The sequence below is a fragment of the Scyliorhinus canicula genome, chromosome 3, assembly GCF_902713615.1.
Source record: "Scyliorhinus canicula chromosome 3, sScyCan1.1, whole genome shotgun sequence".
Lineage (NCBI taxonomy): Eukaryota > Metazoa > Chordata > Chondrichthyes > Carcharhiniformes > Scyliorhinidae > Scyliorhinus > Scyliorhinus canicula.
The window spans coordinates 61714460-61737760 of NC_052148.1; the positions used below are offsets into that span (position 1 = coordinate 61714460).

Below are 23301 nucleotides of genomic sequence, written 5' to 3' on the forward strand. Positions count from 1 at the left end.
TTCCTGGTGGACTTCTACAAACGATTTGCGCCAGCAGTGGCCCTGCACTTGATGTTCACTGACTCACCCGTCAGGGGAACCCCTGCCACCAATGTTAGCTCAGACCTCAATATCACTGATGCCCTAAAAAGGACAAAGACCAGACAATAGTGTGGGTCATACAGACCCATATCATTCCTGAATACTGACGCCAAGATCCTGGCGAGCTGACTGGTGAACTGCATGCTGGAGGTGGTCACGGAAGTTCAGATAGGCTTTGTCAAGGGCAGACAATTAACAGCGGACATCAGGTGCCTGCTGAACGTGGTCATGACTCCATCCGGGGAGAGAACACAGGAGGTGATCATCTCCCTGGATGCAGAAAAGGCCTTTCACAGGGTCAAATGGAAGTACCTCATAGAGGTGCTGGAACAGTTTGGGTTTGGGCCAGGGTTCACCACATGGGTGCAACTACTGTACCACGCTCCCATGGCTAGCGTACGGACAAATACCACCTGCTCTGGATACTTATGGCTGCACAGAGGCATGAGGCAGGATGCCCATTATCCTCACTACTGTTCGCTCTGGGAATCGAGCCACTGGTGATCACCCTCAGAGCGGCGAAGGGATGGTGAGATAGCCAAAGGGAAGGCAGAGGGCATAGAGTCTCGCTCTCTGTGGATGATCTGCTCCTCTACATCTCAAACCACCTGGCCAGTATGGAAGAGATAATGAAACTACTGAAAGAATTAAGAGCCTTCTCAGGTTACAACCTTAACCTGAGTAAAAGCAAAATCTTATATAAATCTTATAATTATTTTTATTTTTATCACAAGTAGGCTTACATTAACACTGCAATGAAGTTACTGTGAAAATCCCCGAGTCGACACACTCCGGCGCCTGTTCGGGTACACAGAGGGAGAATTCAGAATGGCCAAATTACCTAACAGCACGTCTTTCGGGACTGTGGGAGGAACCAGAGCACCTGGAGGAAACCCACACAGACACAGGGTGAACGTGCAGACTCCGCACAGACAGTGACCCCAAGTGGGAATCGAACCTAGGACCCTGGCTATGTTCCCTGTGAATCTGCAGGGGGTAGGATCAGAGCCCCCCCCCCCCCTTCCACTAGGAGAAGGCCGCACAACCCGCCGGGAGTGGGACAAGTCAGGAGGGGGACAGCCGGACCTGGCCCCTCACTATGGCAGAGCAGAGGGCCCTGGACATGATCGGTGGCCCAGAGAAAAGGGAGGTCGCCGAGGTGGAGCACAGGCGAGGAAGCGAGACCCAGCTTAGTTGCAGTTCTTCATGACGCGTGTGAAAGCTCCTCTCCCCGCCCCCCCCCCCCCCCCCACCCACCACCACCCAACACCACCCCTTCACCTTCACACCATCCACATACTACATCACCCTCACCCCGCAAAACCCTCACCCCAACACCATCCTCCCTGGCCTGCAGTCTAATCAGACGTCTTGTGTCTTACAGGACCTGCTGGGGATCTGGCCTCTCCCACCCCCAGCCAGTGCCATTGCCGGAGCCCCTCCCGTGATCTAGGCACCAATGCTGAAAGCAGCCTGAGACAATGCGTGCCACCCAGGCCAACACCGCAAGGGTGTCGTCTGTGTTGGAGGCATTTGGGGCTACGTTTTCAGCTATGGATCAGCATGTCCAAGTGCAGGGATATTTCTTGCAGGTGCTGGCTGACGCCCAGAATAAGGTTGCCGCCTCACAAGCGACTATGTCCCAGAGCCACCTGGAAATCGCAACGGCGCTCCTGAGTGTTGGCCAGTCACAGAAGGCCACGGCTGGGAACATCGATGGCATTGCCTGGGCACTGGCCAATGTGGTGCAGTCACGGAGGGAGGTTTCCCAGTCCCAAAGGGAGGTGGCGCAGTCACTGGCTGATGTGACACAAACCCAGAAGGTGGTGGCACAGTCCCAGACAGAGATGGTCCACTCCCTGTGCTCTATGCCTGTGAGCATGCAGATCCTGGTCATGCCAGAGGGGACCTCCAGTACTGGCAGTGCCAGGTGGCGGGGGAACCTCAGGGGTTAGCCCCCCTCGCACCCCGCCCTGTGGAGTAGTCCAGGGGCCATCGAGCTATTCCCTCCCTGGTGCACCTGTTGAGCATCACCACGCCACCCGGGACACCTGAGCAGCAGCCGGGCCCATCCTGGCCCTGTCGCCCCAGAATACGCCCGCCAATGGGGACCAAGGTCGCAGGACAGGAATCACTGCAGGCCGCCTCCACTCCTGCTGTACTGTCTGGGGAACCACCTAGACATTAGGGCCTGTGTAAGGCCAGGATGTTATACACTAGTTATAGGGGATAGGGCACAAATCTATATATTTGTTCACATTAAACATTTGTTACCACTGTTACAACCTGCCTCGGTGCCCTGTCTGATGGGCTGGTCTGGAATGGCCGGTGGGAGGGGTTCCATTGACCTCTGGAACAAATTTCCGGTCGTCGGACAGGCGCAGCGGAAGAATCACACCCCTTATAAACTGTTGGCAGAATCACATCTAGGATTTTTGATTTCCAGAATGTCAAATATGTCACCAACAAAATATGTGCTGTATGGAATATTTTGTATGGAATAAAATGTTCAAACAGGCCCCGATTGTTCTGTAATTATTTAAATAATAGTAAGTGCTATTGTATTATGACATTATCTTGAAGGCCTGCTGGAAGTTTTGAATTTATTCATTTGTTCAGTTCAATATTAATAAGGGACCAAAGCTTTCAATAGGGTACAGCTGATTTTGACACTTAAAAATGTGGCACAAAAGTATAAACAATAATTTCACGTTTAAAATGACACTACCTAAAATTGCGTAAAGAAGGTTACTTGACATTTACGCCAGTAAAACCTGATTTTTCAAGGTACAAAAGCAAAATATTGTCCGGATGCTGGAGTTGTGAAATAAAATCATAGTCGGCTGCAATGTAAGGTCACAGACCTGAAACATTGGGGATGATTTTCAGCCCGCAATTGCCATCAAGGAGAACAGCTCCCTTTGGAGAGAATCGGGTTTTCTGATTTTCCCCGTCCCTTGCCGGCGACATCACGCAGTTCATACCAACAAAGGGTAGGAACCTCATTTACATGGATTTTAATCAATTTAAATATTAAGGCTCCCCAACCACATGTTTCCCCTTGACTAAGTATTCATAGAGGTTCACAACAGTTTTGTCAAAATGAGTATGGTTCCACAGTTGTTAGCTCTGTTGCTTCATGGCCTCATGGTTTCAGGTTCGATTCCTGGCTTGGGTCACTGTCTGAACGGAGTCTGCACGTTCTCTCCATGTCTGTGTGAGTTTCCTCCGGGTGTTCCAGTTTCCCCCCCATCCAAAGATGTGCAGGTTAGGTAGATTGGCCATGATAAATTGCCCTTAATGTCCAAAAAGGTTAGCTGGGGTTACGGAGATGGGGTGGAAGGGTTGCTTAAGTAGGGTGTTCTTTCCCAGGGCCGGTGCAAACCCGATGGCCGAATGGCCTCCTTCTGCACTGTAAATTCCCTGATTCTATGTGAAACAGTCAAGGGGATCCCTCTGGGTGTGGAACGGTAAATATACCCTAAGGGGAGATGGCATTAGAAACATAGAAAATAGGAGCAGAAGGAGACCATTCATTCTGATCATGGCTGATCATCCAACTCAATAGCCGATTCCCGCTTTCCCTCCATATCCTTTGATCCGGGTATGATTGCCCCCTCCGCAGGTCGGCACTGTGCCAATCTCTGTCAGGGTAGTGCCAGCAGTGGGCCCCAGTGGGAGCTACATGGTTGGGGGGGGGGGGGGGGGAGAGTTCCATTTACCTTTGGTGGGAGGAAGGAGTGGGTGGGAGAAATACCGGCAATGATTGTCCTGGGTGGAGAGCCCCCAATACCGCCGTGGTGGTGGTTAGTTCTGACCAGGACGGCTTTTAAGGATGGCACCCCGGTCTCTCTGGAGTCAGCCTTGCTGGCTCTATCATGCTCCACCCACTCATTTTTTTTTATTCAGCAAGGCTCCAGGGGCGAAATTCTCCCAAAACGGGAGAAATCGTCAAACTGCCGTAAAACCCGGGCGGGTTTTACGGCATCGCGCCCCTTCTCGACGGGGGACCGATTCTGGTCCCCCGTCGGGGCTAGCAGCCCGACGTCGGAGGCCCCGACAAGTCGGGCTTAACGAAAATCGTTACGCCCGCTTGTCGGACTTAGCGCCGGCTGACGCGTCATATGACGTCAGCCGCGCATGCGCAGGTGGGAAGACTCCACCCGCGCATGCGCGGGTGACGTCATCGCGTTTTTGCGCGAAACCCGCGCATGCGCGGTCCGGGTTGCCCCTCAGCCGCCCCGCGTATTGATACTGCGGGGCGGCGGAAGGACAAATAGTGCGCGGGCATCGGGCCCGCTGCCCGCGATCGGTGGGCACCGATCGCGGGCCCATGGCACCCTTGGCACGGCCGTGGTACTGCCGTGCCAATCGGTGCCATGGTTATTTTTTTCCAGGTGGTCACGACGTTTTTACGAATGGCAGGACCAGGTGTGTTTGCCATTCGTAAAAAGGTCGTAAAGGGCTGGGACTTCGGCCCTTCTAACAGCTGTGAATCGCTGCCGGCCGTAAAAAAACGGCGGCAGCGATTCGTGTCGGGATTTCGGCGGGGGGGGGGGAGAATAGCGGGAGGGCGTCAAAAAAGTCGGGAAGGCCCTCCCGCTATTCTCCCACCCGTCGTGGGGGGGGGAGAATTTCGCCCCAGATCTGGAGAAAAAACTGGTCTGTACAGCTGGAGAGCTTAACGCTGGCTTTCAGTCTCAGCCTGACACTTTGAAAACAATTTGGCAAGATTCCGCCCATTATCACTGCTTCTGTTTGCACAGAAGCCACCTGATCTGTTGAATCTTTCCAACATTTTCTGATTTCAATTTGAGGTATTTTGTGAGTGTACCTTGAAGCAGGCAAAGTACATAGAAAACTACATTTTTTTAAAAAATCAGATCCGGTATATTGTGGACTAAAGGCTTTGCTGGTGAAGGAAAAAGTTGTTTTACTTTCTAAATGTCAGCTGATAAAAAAAGGATTTTTCTGATGGAAACAACAGATGACATCTGTACTCAGCTGTTGCCCAGCCTGTGCTCACCATTCCAACAAGCAGGGAAGTATTACACATGGGCCAGAATTCTCTGCTCCCGCGCGGAATCGGGAAGGCCGTCGTGAACTCGGCCGAGTTTCACGGCGCCTTGCCACCCTATTCACCCCCCCCCCCCCCCCCCAAGGGGGCTAGGAGCGGCGCTCCGTAAATCTCGGCCGCCGGGCCTTGTTGCTTGCGTCAAGGCGGCACGCCGAGAATGACGCAACGGTGGCGCCTAAGTGACGTCAGCTGCGTATGCGCAGGTTGGCCGGCTCCAACCCGTGCATGCGCGGTTGCCGTCTTCCCCTCCGCTGCCCCGCAAGACGTGGCAGCTTGATCTTGCGGGGCGGCGGGGGGGAAAGAGTGCGTCTCTTGGAGACGCCGGCCCGACGATCGGTGGGCCAGTCCCCTCCCGAACACGGCCGTGGTGCTCACTCCCCTCTCCGCCCCCCCACAAGCCACAAACGAACCTTTGGTGCCATGTTCACGACAGCAGCGACCAGGTGTGGTTGCCGCCGGTGTGAACAGGTCGGGAACGGCAGGCCGCTCGGCCCATGCGGGCCGGTGAATCGCCGGTCGCCCTGAAAATCGCCGAGCGCCAATTCTCTGAGCGGGGGGTGGGAGAATCGCGGGGGGGCTGCCTGGGCGGCGTGTCGTGAGTCGCCCGGCCCTCCCGCGATTCTCCCACCCAGCATGGTGCTTGGCTGCTAGTTTCCTAGAAATGCAGTTGCTTCAGACAGGAATGTGCTTTTTATAACTTGGTATGAGCAGCATGCTTTGAAAGGTACGAGACACGATGATTGGAAGTGGTGAAGTATTGCAGGGGGTGGAGATTGGGTTTCAAGTCCACGAGCGGAATTCTCCGCAAGGCCCGACGCCGTCGTGAAACCTGGAGAGGTTCACGACGGTGTCGGAAGCCTCTCCCGGCCCCCTATTCTCCCCTACCCGGAGGATAGGCGGGCCATACCGGGAAACGCGGCCGCCGGGCCTTGTCCCTGGCTTCAAGGTCCGGCGTGCCAAGAATGACGCCGCGGCAGAGCCTAGTGACGTCAGCCGCGCATGCGCGGGTTGGACAGCTCAAACCCGCACATGCGCGGTTGCCGTCTTTCTCCTCAGCCACCCCGCAAGATGTGGCAGCTTGATCTTGCGGGGCGGCGGAGGGAAAAGAGTGCGTTCCCTTGAGACGCTGGCCCGACGATCGGTGGGCACCGATCGCGGGCCAGTCCCCTCCCGAGCATGGTCGTGGTGCTCGATCCCCAATCCGCCCCCCCCCTAGGCCCCACACTTACCTGGCGCGCCACGTTCACGACGTCAGCGACCAGGTGTGGTTGCTGCCGTCGGGAACGGCAGGCCACTCGGCCCATCCGGACACGCCATTTTGGGGGGGTGGGAGAATAGCGAGAGTTGCGGGAGCAGACCTCCCGCTATTCTCCCACCCGTCGTGGTTGCGGAGAATCGCGCCCCACGTTGTTCACATGTATGATAGATAGGGTGCATTGTGGTTGTGAAATGGACAAGAAATATTTTAAGACAAGCTAATAAAGAAATTTAGATTTTTTTTTCCTTTCCTTACACCCAGAGAATGGCATCTTTTCTTATTGTCTCATTCATTTTTAATAATTTGTTTTCCTTTCTGCCTTTCTTGATAGAATCAATCAACATAGACATCTCTTTTCTTGGGCTACATTTTATATATATATATCCATACTATATTATTATACATAATATATATAGTATATATGTATTTCCACATCTTCCTTGCCTTCCTGAATTCATCTTCTACACTGGATTTAACAAATTTTCCTTTTCTTAATATAAATTTTGAGTACCCACTTTTTTTTCCAATTAAGGAGCAATTTAGCGTGGCCAATCCACCTACCCTGAACATCATTTTGGGTTGTGGGGCCTACCCTGCACCTCTTTTTGGATTGTGGGGGTGAGACCCACGGAGACACGGGGAGAATGTTGAATTGAAATAATCTGACTGCAATCCTACAATGTTGGAATATGAAGTGGATCATCTGTCATAAAAGATTCAGAGATGAAAAGCTGCTAATGGTCCACAAAGGGTTTGTGTAAGTGGCAGTGGATGTGACCTGGAGCAACTGAACCTAAATGCAGCCTGCTGTGTTTACAGTGTCAGCCAGGGCCACCTGTGTCAGCTGGCTGTGTGAAACCAGCAAAGGTACTGGGTGATAGATTTGCAGGACAGTGGGTAGGCTGTCATCCTTGGAGAGGCTGGCATGAGCATGTTCCATGTGACCCGTCATTACTGGGATGGTGCCTCTACAAATCAATTGTTCTGTGGGGTGGGGGGGGGGGGGGGGGGGGGGGGGGGGGGAGTAGGTTGAAGGGTGGTAGTGATGCTCTGAAAGCCCCTCCCTGTTTGAGATCTCCACATATATTTAAGTTCTACTTCACGGGATGGCAGCATGAGGAGATGCTAACTCCAGAACCGTGAAGGAAGCAGTCTGAAGTCCGCACATTGTGGTGGCCCTCCACTGCAATGTTCATAAAACTGACCACTCAATACATGGTTTACTGCATGACCTCGGCTTGCTTACCACCACCACCAAAGGTGGACCTGGACATCATCATGCTCATGTGTGCAACCTCACTATCGAGAAGGAACAACAGAAGTGGGAATCTTCCAGCTCCTTTGAAGACATCAGGATGCCCCAAAGCATTTCACAAAATTAATTTCTTTTGAAGCGTGGCCACTGTTGTAATGCAGGCAACATGGCAGAAATTTGCACATAGCAAGCTCCCTCAAACAATCTCAATTTCCATCCCCTCCACCGCACACACAACACACCCCGAAATACCATTGATTAGGGTTTCAGTATCACTAAATAGGTGGGTGGTTAGCACTAGTTGCTCTGTTTAATAACAGCTCCTAATTGTAGACCTAATTTTCAGGTGTTGGTGATGCAATTTCAAGCCAACATCCATCTCTTAAATGAGGAGCACTTTAGCTGTAGGCACATCTCAATATGGTACTTGCACAGTTTGAAGTCACACTGCAAAATTTGGTATGTGAAACACAAATTTAACCCTGAAAATTACATGGAAATGTCCATTTTCTACTCCCATTGACTTCTAATTGGCTTTCTGCTGGAAACCTCACTTGATTGTGTGTGTTTGATTTTCTCATACCCCTATGTTCAACACTTGAGGGCCTGTGAGCACATTTTCTCCAGCTGAGTATCCAGGACCAGAGATGGTCACTGCAATTGGTGTGAGATATTTATTAATTACCAAGGTGGCTAACAAGTTTTGTATGCAATGTTTGGGGTAACAGTATTCAAGCAAAATTAACATTTTAACCACTTACATGGCAGAAGTTTACTATCACTGTGCCTTTAAAAAAAATAAATTTGGGTGAATGCAATTTATTTTAAAACCAGATTCTTGAAACTTTCTGTGGAAAAATGGACAACTTGTCTCAAAGTGTAATACCTTAGCTTGTTTCTGAACTTCAAACCTTCCTGATTTTATTTATAGTTTGGCCTGCTGGATACAAACATAGGCATTTTCAGTTCTTAGAATAAAACAACTTTTTCCCACAGAAGGAGGCCATGCAGTCCACCTCGCTCTGTCAGGACTGAAAAACAATTTAGCTAGTCCCACTCCCCTTTTTCCAGTAACCCTGCAAATGTATAAGCCCCCTTTACCTGATTGCAGACCCTCTTGAGACTTGTGTTTCCGATGTGTCCAATCTTTTCCAACTGCTACAGCAGTCTTTGACCATTTGGGCCTGTTGAATTTACCTTCTTCTCGATCAGTGTGTTTTGTAAACCAGAGACCTGGTGGGGATCAGTTAGCTTAGATGGCTAGAGTATGGTGAAAAATGAAGCTAATGGTACAGGTCCAATCCCTGTACTGACTGGGATAGTTTATGGGGGCCTGGCTCCTCTCCTTGCCCCATGCTTGCAGAGTGTTGCTCCTCAAGCTATATAGAACCAATTGTACAAGATTGTGAGGGGTATGGGCAGGGGGGATAGGGAACAGATGTTCTCCTTAGTTGCAGGGTCAGTTACATGGGGATACAAGTTCAAGGTGAGGAGCAGGAGGTTAAAGGGGGTTTTGAGGAAAAACCTTTTTACCCAGAGGGTGGTGACGATCTGGAATGCACTACCTGGGAGAGTGGTAGAGTCGGGTTCCCTCACATCCTTTAAAAAGTAGCTGGATAGCACTTGGCATGTCATAATGGGCAGCACGGTAGCATTGTGGTTAGCACAATTGCTTCACAGCTCCAGGGTCCCAGGTTCGATTCCCAGCTTGGGTCACTCTGTGCGGAGTCTGCACATTCTCCCTGTGTGTGCGTGGGTTTCCTCCGGGTGCTCCGGTTTCCTCCCACAGTCCAAAGATGTGCAGGTTAGGTGGATTGGCCATGCTAAATTGCCCTTAGTTTCCAAAATTGCCCTCAGTGTTGCTGTGTAATGGGGATGAGGTGGAGGTGTGGGCTTGGGTAGGGTGCTCTTTCCAAGATCCGCTGCAGACTCGATGGGCCGAATGGCCTCCTTCTGCACTGTAAATTCTATGATAATATTCAAGACTTATGGGCCAAGTGCTGGCAAATGGGATTAGGTAGACGGATGTTTTTCATGCGTCGGTGCAGACTCGATGGGCCAAAGGGCGTCTTCTGCATTGTATTATTCTGTGATTCTATCTCTTCCTACAGGAGAGACTTGCCTGTGGTCCTTTGTGAACTACTGCTAATTATTCACTTGCTGGTTTCAAAAGGGGCTTGGAACCTCTTTAATGATCTCTGTGTATTACTGCCGTTTAAGTTTAACCATCAGTGTCCAGAAGGGATTGTTGCTTCATTCATGTCGGATACAAAGCTTCTAATTATCTAGATATGTCAATACAGTCCATTTTTAAATTTGAGTTTTGCTTATGCATGTTAAACTTGCAACTAAATGAGCACGCACAAACTTGGAACAAAATAACAGAAGAAGGCACGTATTAACTAATTGTATAAATTTAACATTCACAACTTTTACTAACAAAACTAACTCCTCTACATTTCTGATCTGTAAAATTTTCAGCTGGATCCTACCATTAAAATCTATGCAGATAGAAGTGGAACTCCTAAAAAACGAAAAGCACCACCACCACCAACCAGTGCTACACAGGTAAAAGGAAAGCAGCTAACTAATGGCCATTTCATTAGCAACATTAAATATTTATAGATAGAAATTCAGTTGTGTTGAATCTTTTAAGAATGGTTAGTTACTGAATTTCTTAGATTGATTAAAACAATGTTGAGTCCATTTTATTTTTCTATTACCAGTGAGGATTTACGACTGCAGTCAGCACTTTAACTATTGATACTTTGTGGTGTTTTGTCTAGAGTTCCCAATCTAGCGAGGCTGTAACTCCAGAGTCCCTCAGTCCTCGTTCATCAGAATGTGAGCCATCCAAAGTGGAAGAAGATTCTATTAAGGTTATTTTACAATCTAATATCCAGTTTTATATTATTCTGAAATCAAAAAGAAAATGCTGGAAAATCTCAGTCGGTCTGGCAGCATCTGTAGGGAGAGAAAAGAGCTAATGCTTCCAGTCCAGATGATCAAAGCTTTGACAAAGGGTCATCTGGACTCGAAACATTTGCTCTTTTCTCTCCCTACAGGTGCTGCCAGACCTGCTGAGATTTTCCAGCATTTTCCCTTTGGCTTCAGATCCCAGCATCCACAGTAATTTGCTGTTATATTATTCTGAAATGTGTCTTTTCTGTAGAGACCTGGTCACTGAAAAGATTCTGATTTGGTTTCTTTGCTTTACTTAGCGGCAATGAAATAATTCTATTGGAGGAATCTATTCTGGACTTTGTTATATTTCTAATGAACTGGACCATAACCTTAAGCTGTTTGGACACAGTTTTACACCAGAGGTGTTAAATAGCCGAGTTTAAAAGACATGTAATACTGCCTACTGTATTTATTGCATCTGAGGGAGGAAGTGCAGATATACAATAATATTCTGATGAATATAAAATTGATTAACAGTTTTGATAATTGAATTGTTTCCAAAAAGACCTTTATCTACTTTAGAGAGCAATTTAAAGGAGTAGGCTGATTATTGATCTCAAAAATGGAAAGGTTTTACTGGTTGAGGGGCTAAAACCTGAAAAATCTATTTCATGACACAAACCAGCCTCCGACCTGTATGTATCTGACTTTAGCTGGCGCCAGAAGGTGGTTGGACAGCTAATCGGCTAGTTTAAACTTTAAATGTGGTAACCAGCCTGCAAGCACCATTGTCATTCAGCTTTTCAACTTGTAACTGCGGTCGACAATGTTTACTGAACACCGGGGAACCCATGCAACCTTTGAGGTGAGGTCTTGGTGGATTCAGGAGATTTGTATCTATCTCCTGAATTCAGGTGCCTGCTTAAGAGGCCTCCACAATCATGAACCACACCCCCAATGACCACCTCCTTCCCAGGGTTGACAGCCTGCCTGGTTGACCTCATTGCCCTTCTGCCGACACTCTATTCCCCCCCCCCCCCAACTCACTCCTCTTTTTTTGCCACCTCCCTGTTCCACCCCATCCCTTCACGGTCAACTCCCACAGTGATCTACATGCTGCTGTGGTGACGTTCATTGAACAGTTCCCTGCCCGTCACAGGGCCCATGTTGTCAATCTGGTCTGGGGGCTGATCAGTGATGCCACAGGCATTCTGTGGAGTTTAAGCTCCCATGACATGCATGGGAATCTCAACATGCGTGTTCCCCATTACTTCCCAACTGACCCGCTCCCTACCAGTCAGCGAAATAAAAATGCCCAAATGATGTATCTGGTACTATTTTTGGAATATAAGTGATCTGGTGCATTTTGAATTTGTTTAAAGAAACAAAATTGTCTTATTGTTCAAATCAGGTCATTGCAATCATTCCAAATTCCCCAAAACATTTGGCTTACTCAGCAGCAGGAAATTAATTAACCCCCCCGTGTCCCGGCAGCAGGCTAGGAAACAGGGGAGGGGTGTTGCGGGGAGGAGGATAGAGTGGACACTATAATCGGGTGATAAGTGGCAAGGGGAGAACCTATCATCTTCCCAGTTTCGCCTGATACAGTTGGGTGAGGCGGGTCAATGATGGCTTCCTGCCAGAGGTTAACTGATGACCTTAAGTGACCAATTAATGACCAGTGAATGGCCTCATCCTATTGCCAATGATGGGAGGTGTGTGTGGGGGAAACAGTATGCAAAATGGGGAGACTGCAGGCTCACGGGCCCCCTAGATCGGGCACCCTGTGGTACACAGGGGCGCCCCTCAGGGGCAATGGCTGCATTCACTAAAAACGCCACCTGCCATTCGGAAAAATCCCCTAGCCAGGGCCCGCCTGACTGGTCCCTGTGAGCCTGCTCCACTCACCTCTCTTCTACGACCGCCTGCCTGAAGGCCTGCTGCAATACCAGCAATGGCCACCGCTCACAGAGGCACTGCTGATACCAAAGATCTTTGCCTTAAATGTCATGGCAATCCTGATGGCAGACAATTAACTGCTTGATTGGCATTGAATCCAGCTGGGGTTGTCAGAAATGGCCACGTAGAATTGTCACTAGGGGTGCAATTCTCCCCCCCCCCCCCCCCCACGGCGGGTGGGAGAATCGCGGGGGCGTCGGGCGAGTCCCGCCACGCCACCCCAGCACCTGCACGCAATTCTCCCCACCCCCCCCCAACCGGCGCGGCGAGATTTACTCCTGGCCGCTCGGAGAATCGCTGCTCGCCCTTTGTAACGAGCGAGTGACGATTCTCCGGCCCGGATGGGCCGAGCGGCCTGTCCAATACGACGTGTTCCCGCCGACGCCGACCACACCTGGTCGCTGCCGGCGTGAACAGCGCGGGAACCCTGGGGGGGCAGCCTGTGGGGGGGGGGAGGGGGGATCCAGCACCAGGGGAGTGCTCAAAAGGGGTCTGGCCCGTGATCAGTGCCCACCGATCGGCTGGCCGGCCTCTCTGAAGGAGGCACTCCTTTCCTCTGCCGTCCCGCAAGATCGGCTCCAACATTTCTTACGGGGCGCCCGCGGGGAGGACGGCAACCGCACATGCGGGGGTGACGTCATTTACGTGGCGCCGGCCGCGTAATTTACGCTGCGTCGCTTTTATGCGGCGCCAAGGCCCAGCACACGTAAATGACGCGGCGCCGCTCCTAGCCCCCTGGAGGGTGGGAGAATAGGGGGCGAGGAGCAGCCTCTGACGCCGGAGTGAAACACTCCAGTTTTCACACCGGCGTCGGCACTTAGGGCGCACTTCTACGTCCCCCCACGCCGGGTGGGAGAATAGCGGGAGGGCCTCCCGACATTTTTCACACCCTCCCGCTATTCTCTCCCCCCACCCCCTACGCCCGACCCACGCCACAAATCGCCGCTCGCCGTTTTTTACAGCGAGCGGCGATTCTCCGAGGCCGATGGGCCGAGCGGCCGTTCCTTCATGCCCATTTCAACACGGCAGCAAACACACCTGCTCGCTGCCGTCGTGAAACGGGTGGCAGATGCCCGTTTGGGGCATCTGGGGACCCGATTGGCACGGCCGTACCACGACCGTGCCAAGGGGGGCATAGGCCCGCGATCGGAGGGCACCGATCGCGGGCCGTGCGTTCGTAATGGATGCACTCTTTTCCCTCCGCCGCCCCACAAGATCAAGCCGCCACGTTTTGCGGGGCGGCGGAGGGAAAAGACACCAACTGCGCATGCGCGGGTTGGCGTTGTCCAACCTGTGCATGCGCGACCGTCGTCAATGCCGCGCTGCCGTGACGCAAGGGGCCGCGCTCCTAGCCCCACCTGGGGGGGGGAGAATCGGCCCCGGAAGTGGGCGTGAAGGCTGCCATGGTTCTCGGCCTGTCCCACGGCAGCCTTTACGATTCTCCGCATTTACGGAGAATCTCGCCCTTAGTCTCCCGATGGGAGAATCTCGCCCCAGTTTTCTGACCGGTGCACAGTGCCACTGCCACAACCAATGAATCCAGTCCAACATGTGATATTTACTTGTGTCTCAAAATTATTTTTAAAACTCGTTTTCATTTGCTCATTTTGATATATTTGTGGTACAGGAAAGAGAGAATGATGAGGATATGAGAAAGCTTCAAGCAGAGAAGGCAAATTTATTAGAGGTGATACAAAATCTCAGTCAACAACTACGGGAAAAAAACTCCCAAGAGGTATTTTTCTTTTAAATTGAGTATATCTGCTGTTTCAATGTATCGTGGGCCAATTGCAATTTTCAGGGTATGGACATTAAGGGAAATGGAACAAACTGCAGTAAATGGAGTTCAGATCACTCCAGATCTAATTGATTGGTGGAACAGGCCTGAGAACTGTCCTAAATGGTCTACCTCGTATCCTCAGACTGTGCCCAAGGTTGTGGATACATCCGCCATCGGGAACATCTTTCCTGCATCTTTCCTGTCCAGTCCTGTTAGAATTTTATAGGTTTCTATGAAATCTCCCCTAATTTTTCTGAACTCCAGCGGATACAATCCAAACCGATTCAATCTCTCCTCGTACATCGTCCTGCCATCCCAGGAATCAGTCTGGTAAACCTTTGCAGCACTCCCTCTATAGCTAGAACATCCTTCCTCAGATAAGGAGACCAAAACTGCACACAATATTCTAGGTGTGGCCTCACCAAGGCCCAGTATAATTACCACAAGACATCCCTGCTTCTGTACTCTAATCCTCTCACAATGAAGACCAGCATACCATTTGCCTTCTTTACCACCTGCTACACCTGCATGCTTACCTTCAATGACTGATGTACGAGAACACCCAGGTGTTGTTGCACGTTCCCCTCCTAATTTATGGCCATTCAGATAATAGTCTACCTTTTTGTTTCTACTATCAAAGTGGATAACCTCGCATTCATCCAAATTATTCTGCATCTGCCATTCATTTGCCCACTCACTCAATTTGTTCAAATTACACTGAAGGATCTCTGCATCCTCCTCACACCTCACCGTCCCACCCAACTTGGTGTCATCTGAGAATGTGGAGCTATTACATTTTGTTCCCTAATCTAAATCATTAATATATATTGTGAATAGCTGGGTCCTAGCACAGATCCCTGCGGTACCACACTAGTCACTGCCTGCCAATTTGAAAACAATCCGTTAATTCCTACTCTTTGTTTCCTGCCTGCCACCCAGTTTTCTATCCATCTCAATACACTATCCCAATCCCATGAATTTAATTTTACATGCTAATCTTTTATGTGGGACTTTGTCAAAAGCCTTCCGAAATCCAAATACACCACATCCACTGGCTCTCCCTCATTAATTCCAGTAGTTACATCCTTGAAGAATTCCATAGATTTGTCCAGCATGATTTCATAAATCTTCTTAAATCCATGCTGACTCTGTCCGATCCTGCAATAGTTTTCTTAGTGCTCTGCTACAAAATCTGGGCCGGGATTCTCCCCTACCCGGCAGGGCGGGGGGGCCCGGCGGGATGGAGTGGCGTGAACCACTCGGGCATCGGGCCGCCCCAAAGGTGCGGGATTCTCTGCCGAATCTCTGGTGCCAGAGACTTCGGGAGACGGCGGGGGCGGGATTCACGCCGGCCCCCGGCGATTCTCCGAACCGGTGGGGGGTCGGAGAACTCCGCCTCTGATTTCTGTTCCTATGGTCATATGACACGTTTTGTACGAGATGAGAGCCGACACAGTATAACCAACTTGCAGTGGAGTATAACAATTAGCGAGGGGAAAAAAAGCTGGAAGCTGTGTGTTCAATCTCTATTTGAATGTGATGCACGTGAAACATAATTCCACTTCAGAACTATTTGCAAATCAGAAATAAGCCTTTAGGGCATATGTTGAAAATTGAAGCTCATTTGCTTTTATGTCAATTTATTTTAGGCACAACAAAATAACATTAAAAGGCAAGGCTGTAGAAATAGTGAAGAAGTGCTATTTGATGCAATAGGTAATGTATGAGGTCACTATACATTATGCAGCTACTTCTGATAATTATGAAACTGTTTTATTGCAAATAATGTCCTTCCAATGCAGCAGTTCCATTTTATGAATTGATTGTGGGCTCCATTATTGGTATAAGATGTCTGGCTGGGCTTTTGATGGACAGGATCTCTCCTGAGCCTTCTTCGATTGCCAGGGCCCATCTTGAGCTCTCTCCACTTATGGGCAGCACGGTAGCACAGTGGTTAGCATGTTGCTTCACAGCGCCAGGGACCCAGGTTCGATTCCCGGCTTGGGTTAATGTCTGTGCAGAGTCTGCACGTTCTCCCATGTCTGCGTGGGTTTTCTCTGGGTGCTCCTGTTTCCTCCCACAAGTCCCGAAAGCAGTGCTTGTTAGGTGAAATGGACATTCTGAATTTTCCCTATGTGTACCTGATAATGCGCCGGAGTGTGGCGACGAGGGGACTTTCACAGTAACTCGATGTAAGCCTATTTGTGACACTGATAAAGATTATTATTATTATTATTATTAAGTAGTATTATATAGTGATCACAACTCGGTTATGTTTACTTTAGCAATGGGCAGGGATAGGTATATACCGCAAGGCAAGAATTATAGCTAGGGGAAAGGCAATTATGATGCTATTCGGCAAGATTTAGGAAACATAGGATGGGGAAGGAAACTGCAGGGGATGGGTACAATCGAAATGTGGAGCTTTTTCAAGGAACAGCTACTGCGTGTCCTTGATAAGTATGTACCTGTCAGGCAGGGAGGAAATTGTCGAGCAAGGGAACCGTGGTTTACTAAGGAAGTTGAAGCACTTGTCAAGAGGAAGAAGAAGGCTTATGTTAGGATGAGACATGAAGGCTCAGTTAGGGCACTTGAGAGTTACAAGTTAGCCTGGAAGGACCTAAAAGGAGAGTTAAGAAGAGCAAGGAGAGGACACAAAAAGTCGTTGGCGGATAGGATCAAGGAAAACCCTAAGGCTTTCTATAGGTATATCAGGAACAAAAGAATGACTAGAGTAAGATTAGGGCCAATCAAGGATAGTAGTGGAAAGTTGTGTGTGGAATCAGAGGAGATAGGGGAAGCGTTAAATGGATATTTTTCGTCAGTGTTTACACTGGAGAAAGACAATGTTGTCGAGGAGAACACTCAGGTTCAGTTGACCAGGCTAGATGGAATTGAGGTTCAAAAGGAGGAGGTGTTAGCAATTTTGGAAAATGTCAAAATAGATAAGTCCCCTGGGCCAGATGGGATTTATCCTAGGATTCTCTGGGAAGCCAGGGAGGAGATTGCAGAGCCTTTGTCCTTGATCTTTATGTCGTCTTTGTCGACAGGAATAGTGCCGGAAGACTGGAGGATAGCAAATATTGTCCCCTTGTTCAAGAAGGGGAGTAGAGACAACCCTGATAATTATAGACCTGTGAGCCTTACTTCGGTTGTGGGTAAAATGTTGGAAAAGGTTATAAGAGATAGGGTTTATAATCATCTTGAAAAGAACAAGTTGATTAGCGATAGTCAACACGGTTTTGTGAAGGGTAGGTCATGCCTCACAAACCTTATTGAGTTTTTTGAGAAGGTGACCAAACAGGTGGATCAGGGTAAAGCTGTTGATGTGGTGTATATGGATTTCAGTAAGGCGTTTGATAAGGTTCCCCACGGTAGGCTATTGCAGAAAATAAGGAAGTATGGAATTGAAGGTGATTTAGCGTTTTGGATCAGTAATTGGCTAGCTGAAAGAAGACAGAGGGTGGTGGTTGAAGGCAAATGTTCATCCTGGAGTTCAGTTACTAGTGGTGTACCGCAAGGATCTGTTTTGGGGCCACTGCTGTTTGTCATTTTTATAAATGACCTGGAAGAGGGTGTAGAAGGATGGGTTAGTAAATTTGCAGATGACACGAAGGTCGGTGGAGTTGTGGATAGTGCTGAAGGATGTTATAGGATACAGAGGGACATAGATAAGCTGCAGAGCTGGGCTGAGAGGTGGCAGATAGAGTTTAATGCGGAAAAGTGTGAGGTGGTTCACTTTGGAAGGAGTAACAGGAATGCAGAGTACTGGGCTAATGGCAAGATTCTTGGTAGTGTAGATGAACAGAGAGATCTCGGCATCCAGGTACATAAATCCCTGAAAGTTGCCACCCAGGTTAATAGGGCTGTTAAGAAGGCATATGGTGTGCTAGCCTTTATAAGCAGGGGGATTGAGTTTCGGAACCACAAGGTCATGCTGCAGCTGTACATAACTCTGGTGCGGCCGCACCTGGAGTACTGCGTGCAGTTCTGGTCACCACATTATAGGAAGGATGTGGAAGCTTTGGAAAGGGTTCAGAGGAGATTTACTAGGATGTTGCCTGGTATGGAGGGAAGGTCTTATGAGGAAAGGCTCAGGGAATTGAGGTTGTTTTCGTTAGAGAGGAGAAGGCTGAGAGGTGACTTAATAGAGACATACAAGATAGTCAGAGGGTTGGATAGGGTGGACAGTGAGAGTCTTTTTCCTCGGATGGTGATGGCCAACACGAGGGGACATAGCTTTAAATTGAGGGGTGATAGATATAGGACAGATGTCAGAGGCAGTTTCTTTACTCAGAGAGTAGTAGGAGTGTGGAACGCCCTGCCTGCAACAGTAGTAGACTCACCAACTTTAAGGGCATTTAAGTGGTCACTGGATAGACATATGGATGAAAATGGAATAGTGTAGGTCAGATAGGCTTCAGATGGTTTCACAGGTCGGCGCAACATCGAGGGCCGAAGGGCCCGTACTGCGCTGTAGTGTTCTATGTTCTATAAGTTCTGCCAACTGTAGTCCTTTTCCTGCTTGGCATCTCTTTCTCTGCCCCTCTGGGGCCTATTCCTGTCACCTGCCTGGCGCTCTCTTTCTTATGATGCCACCCCGTTCAGCTTATTCGGGTTTTCACACATATTACTTTTTGCATGGGCTTTAAGTTCTACAAAATATCGGATAGTGCATGCGCCTCTGGCCCCCAGCAGGTTCATATGAGAAAATTCCGAAAAGGTAAGTCTGGATCTCCTATCAGTCTTTTGTCTTCAGCATTCTGTTGTCCCTCATCTATTATCTGTAAGGCTATTTCTTGCTTCCACAACCCTGTTCACAAAAAATTTGAAATCTCAGCTGGTAGGTCACAAGGATATTTTAATTATCGTGAACATTGGGAAAATGGTCCACTCGAAATGGCCAATTATGCAGTCCTCTCCATAGTTTTTTTAATAAATTGAGAGTACCTAATTTTTTTTTTCCAATTAAGGGGCAATTTAGCGTGGCCAATCCACCTGATCTGCACATCTTTGGGTTGTGGGGGCGAAACCCACGCAGACACGGGGAGAATGTGCCAACGCCATATGGACAGTAACCCAGAGCTGGGATTCGAACTCAGGTCCTCAGCGCCATAGGCAACAGTGCTTGCCACTGTGCCACCTGCCACCCTGTCCATAGTTAATACGATAAAGAGAACATGACTACCTGCAAATGTTGATATTGTGCTCCCATTTCCAATTCCATTTCATTTTTTATAGAACAGCTGTGTTTATTTTAACTGATATCTCTGTTTGCAATACATTGCTCGTATAAATTTGCACCATATGTTGTGAAATTGGACCATTCTCAGTGTATGTACATAACATTTATTGACTGCAGTTCACTTTCCAAGTAGATGAATGAACTTGAAGTATTTATTTTAACTTCACAGTCAGATGACCTTCATTCCACATTTCAAACATAGCAAAAATCTCTTTATAGGTGCTCAAGAATGTATTGATTTCTGGTTTGATTGCCTCATAGGTAGTGGAAGTGAAAACATTGAGGCATTGACTATAGAAGAACCAAAGCAAATAATGGCATTGCAATCCCAAATTGCTTCACTTGAAGTGCAAAATAAAGAGTTGCGGAATATATTGCAGGTATTTTGGATAATCTGAGAATCTTTACTATTTATTTATCAATAGTTTAATTCAGTTCTATATTGAAATCTGTACGTTCACGAATGTGAGGCATTCTCTGTATGCTCTGCAAATAATTATTGCTTAAAAAGTAAGATTTTGTATCATTGAAATTTATTCTAAGAGGAATTGTTAACATGGAAATATTGGAGCATATCCCTCGTAATAGTGCTCATTGGCGAAGGAGGAAGCCACAAAAATTTTGTAGTGGTTGCCGAGGGCAAGAGCAAACAAGGCGAAATCAAGGCAAGGAATAAAGCATGTGTATCTAAGAATCATGGTCTGTTAGAGATGTGGAGAGCAAGGGTGTAGGAAAGTTTGGTATATAGGGATGCAGGGAGCAAATGGCTAGATGAACTAAGTTAGAACCTGGCTTTTTACCTTTGCCAAGGGGTTCAAAATTAATTTACTGGGCTAACTCAATCAGGGAAAGAATGTTGCAAGTGGAGAATTTTATTTTCCAAACCAATTAAAACAGTTAAAACACAGAAGGAATAACACAGTAAGACCTCGCTACAGGTTAAGGTTGCATTCCTGAAAATTCTGAAAGTGTAACAACTTAAGTCAAATCATGGGTTCCCATAGGAATCAATGTAAAAGCTGGAATTAAGTTCCTTCAGACAACCAATTTGAAATACCACACTGTATATGGTAGCATGGCCCCTCTAACGGGGAGGTCTTTACGGTCAATGTGACCGGCTCTGGGCCTATCACATGGGAGCATGCGAATCCCAACCAATAGAGAGAAAGCGTGGGGCCTTGGAAGCTGGACCAGGCAGTGTGGACCCAGAAGTTGGAGAGGTAAGACCAAACCATCATTGCTTTGTGCCTGTATATAGGTAGCTTTGCCTACTGCTAATAAACCCCCTTTGTTGTTACTGGAAGTCTTCAGTGTATTGGCTTGAGCCACCACATTGAAGATGAGGTAAATATTTCGATCATAAGTCTTCAGCAGTTTAGACTTCAAGGGGAGAAGGAAAAAGCCTCCAAGGACAAACGAGAATCTGGAACCATCGATGGTAGCACCCAAAAAGTGAGTGAAAATGCCAGTGATCTGAAAGTTAGACCCGTTCGACCGGGGGGGGGGGGGGGGGGGGGGGGGGCAAAGACTGGAGCCAGTACACCAAACAGCTTTGTTGTTTCTTCACAGCTAATGAATGAAATAGCAGGGAGGACCAGCAGAAGGTGCTACTTTTGATGGTTTAAGGGTCTCAAACCAGCAACCTGACGAAGAAATCTTACGTCCCCGACTCAAAACCTTCAACTATTTAATCACATTGGTCAGGGAACATTTAACCCCAGGCCCAACAGCGGTACAAATTCCACTCTGCCTTCAGGGATCCAGAAGAATCCATCTCTGCCTTTCTAATTAGGCTTGGCTATATGGCCGAACATCGTAAGTTCGGTGTGGTGCTCGGCAATATGTTATGTGACCGTTTAGCTTGCGGAATTAACAACCTTATCAATCCATAAAAAATTCCTGGCTATAACTAAAATCATGTTGGACCAAGCAATCGAGATAGCTCAGGTAACAGAGGTGTGTGAGCCGGGAGTTTTACCCACCGCGACTGCAAGCCCTCCAACAGTCCCAGGATCAGTGCAGCTGTTGCACCGTTTTTCTGGCATAAAACGCCACTGTTCCCACGCTGGCATCAGCACTTAGTCTGGAAATCGGAGAATCCAGCCATAGTTCTTTTGTCCATGTTTGAAACAAGGCTACAACGAGGCCAGAAGCTAAGTGACACTGGTGAAACCCAACTGAGCTCCAGTGAGCAGGTTATAGCTAAGTAAGTGCTGCTTGATAGCACTGTTGAAGACCCATAGTCAAAGCCATACGAGAGGTCTCAGCACCTAAGGATGTAGCCAAGCTGAAATCCTTTTTGGGAATGGTGAACTGTTCTGGTTCATTCCAGACTTGGCCATGACATTGGTGCCACTACACCAATTGCTAAGGAAACACCAATGTTGGCAATGGAAGGTGCAGCAAGAGGAAGCTTTCTGCTTGGTAAAATGAGCTCTGCAATCTTCGGCCGGTTCAGTTCATTTCAACTCTGGGAAGCCAATTGTTCTCATTTGCGATGCTTTTCCATATGGGATGGGAGCAGCTCCATCCCATAAGATGGAGGATGGATCAGAATGGCATTTGCTTCAAGAATTCTCTCAGAACATAAGAACTAGCAGCTGAGCAAAATTAGTCCCAAATCGAAAAGAAGGGAGTAACCGTCATCTGTAGTGTTGGAAAGTTCCAACAATACGTTTATAGGCGGTGATTCATTATAACAATTGAACATAAGCTGCTTATTAGGTCTTTTGAGAGGAAGAAGCCAGTTGAAGGGGCATTTTGGCAAATACATGAATAGGATGGGAATAGAGGGATACGGACCCCGGAAGTGTAGAAGATTTTAGTTTAGACGGGCAGCACGGTTGGCGCAGGCTTGGAGGGCCAAAGGGCCTGTTCCTATGCTGTACTTTTCTTTGTTCTTTGTACCTCAAATTGCCTCCGCAGGTGCAGCATTGGGCCTTGCTGCTAGCAGCCTACAACTACATTTTCCAACAGTGGTCTGGCACCCAAATCTGCAATGTGGATGCATTGAGTCAACTGTCCTTGCCAAGTTATTGGCACTACTGCCAGTACTCCAAGAAATCATCTTGGCATTGAACTTTCTGGACGCCTTGATGTGTCATGCGGATACATACAAAATTGGATCCAGTGAGATTCGTAGTACCCAAGGTGAAACAAATGAAACAAACAGCTTGGCACCTTAAGATGTCGGAATAATTAGCCTACGTAGCCTGCAGGGATGAACTAACCTGCGAGGATGGAGTAATAATTTGTGGCTCTCAGGTCATCGTTCCACTCCCCAAGCGAGGGATTCTCTTTAGACTTACACTGTAATTATTACCGGACCAAACAAAAATTAAGATGTTGACCTGCAGTTATATCTAGTAGTCGGGAATTGATAAAACTATTGAAGAAGTGGTACAGCAATGCATCCATGCCAGACTCAACACTTGCTATCTCCATCAGTCATTCTCCACCCTTTGGAGTGGTGGCTGGGTCACCCATGGACCAGATTGTACGTTGATTATGCAGGCCCTTTCTTTAGCAAGGTGTTTCTTGTCTTGATAGACACTCATTCTAACTGGCTATCCAAACAAGAGATGGGAGATACAACCTCGGCGGCTACTGTGGTTGCCTTACACTGGGCATTTGCCATACACGGCTTGCCAGAAGCTATTGTGTCGGATAATTACACCCCTTTTACTGAGGATAGTTTCCAACACTTCATTCAGAATAACTGAATTTGGCACACCAAGATGGC

At 48.3% G+C, this 23301-nt stretch overlaps 1 protein-coding gene across 4 annotated transcripts in view; it reads left to right on the forward strand.

Moving 5' to 3' along the window:
- The window catches only part of rai14 (retinoic acid induced 14), a 339420-nt gene that overhangs the window by 300341 nt on the left and 15778 nt on the right, over window positions 1–23301 (forward strand). For all 4 annotated transcript variants that reach the window (XM_038790617.1, XM_038790618.1, XM_038790619.1 and 1 more), the window contains 5 exons: window positions 10153–10239; window positions 10458–10550; window positions 14162–14269; window positions 15964–16030; window positions 19821–19939. In XM_038790617.1, coding sequence (XP_038646545.1) covers window positions 10153–10239; window positions 10458–10550; window positions 14162–14269; window positions 15964–16030; window positions 19821–19939 — 474 coding nt within the window. The remainder of the gene's footprint in view (window positions 1–10152; window positions 10240–10457; window positions 10551–14161; window positions 14270–15963; window positions 16031–19820; window positions 19940–23301) is intronic.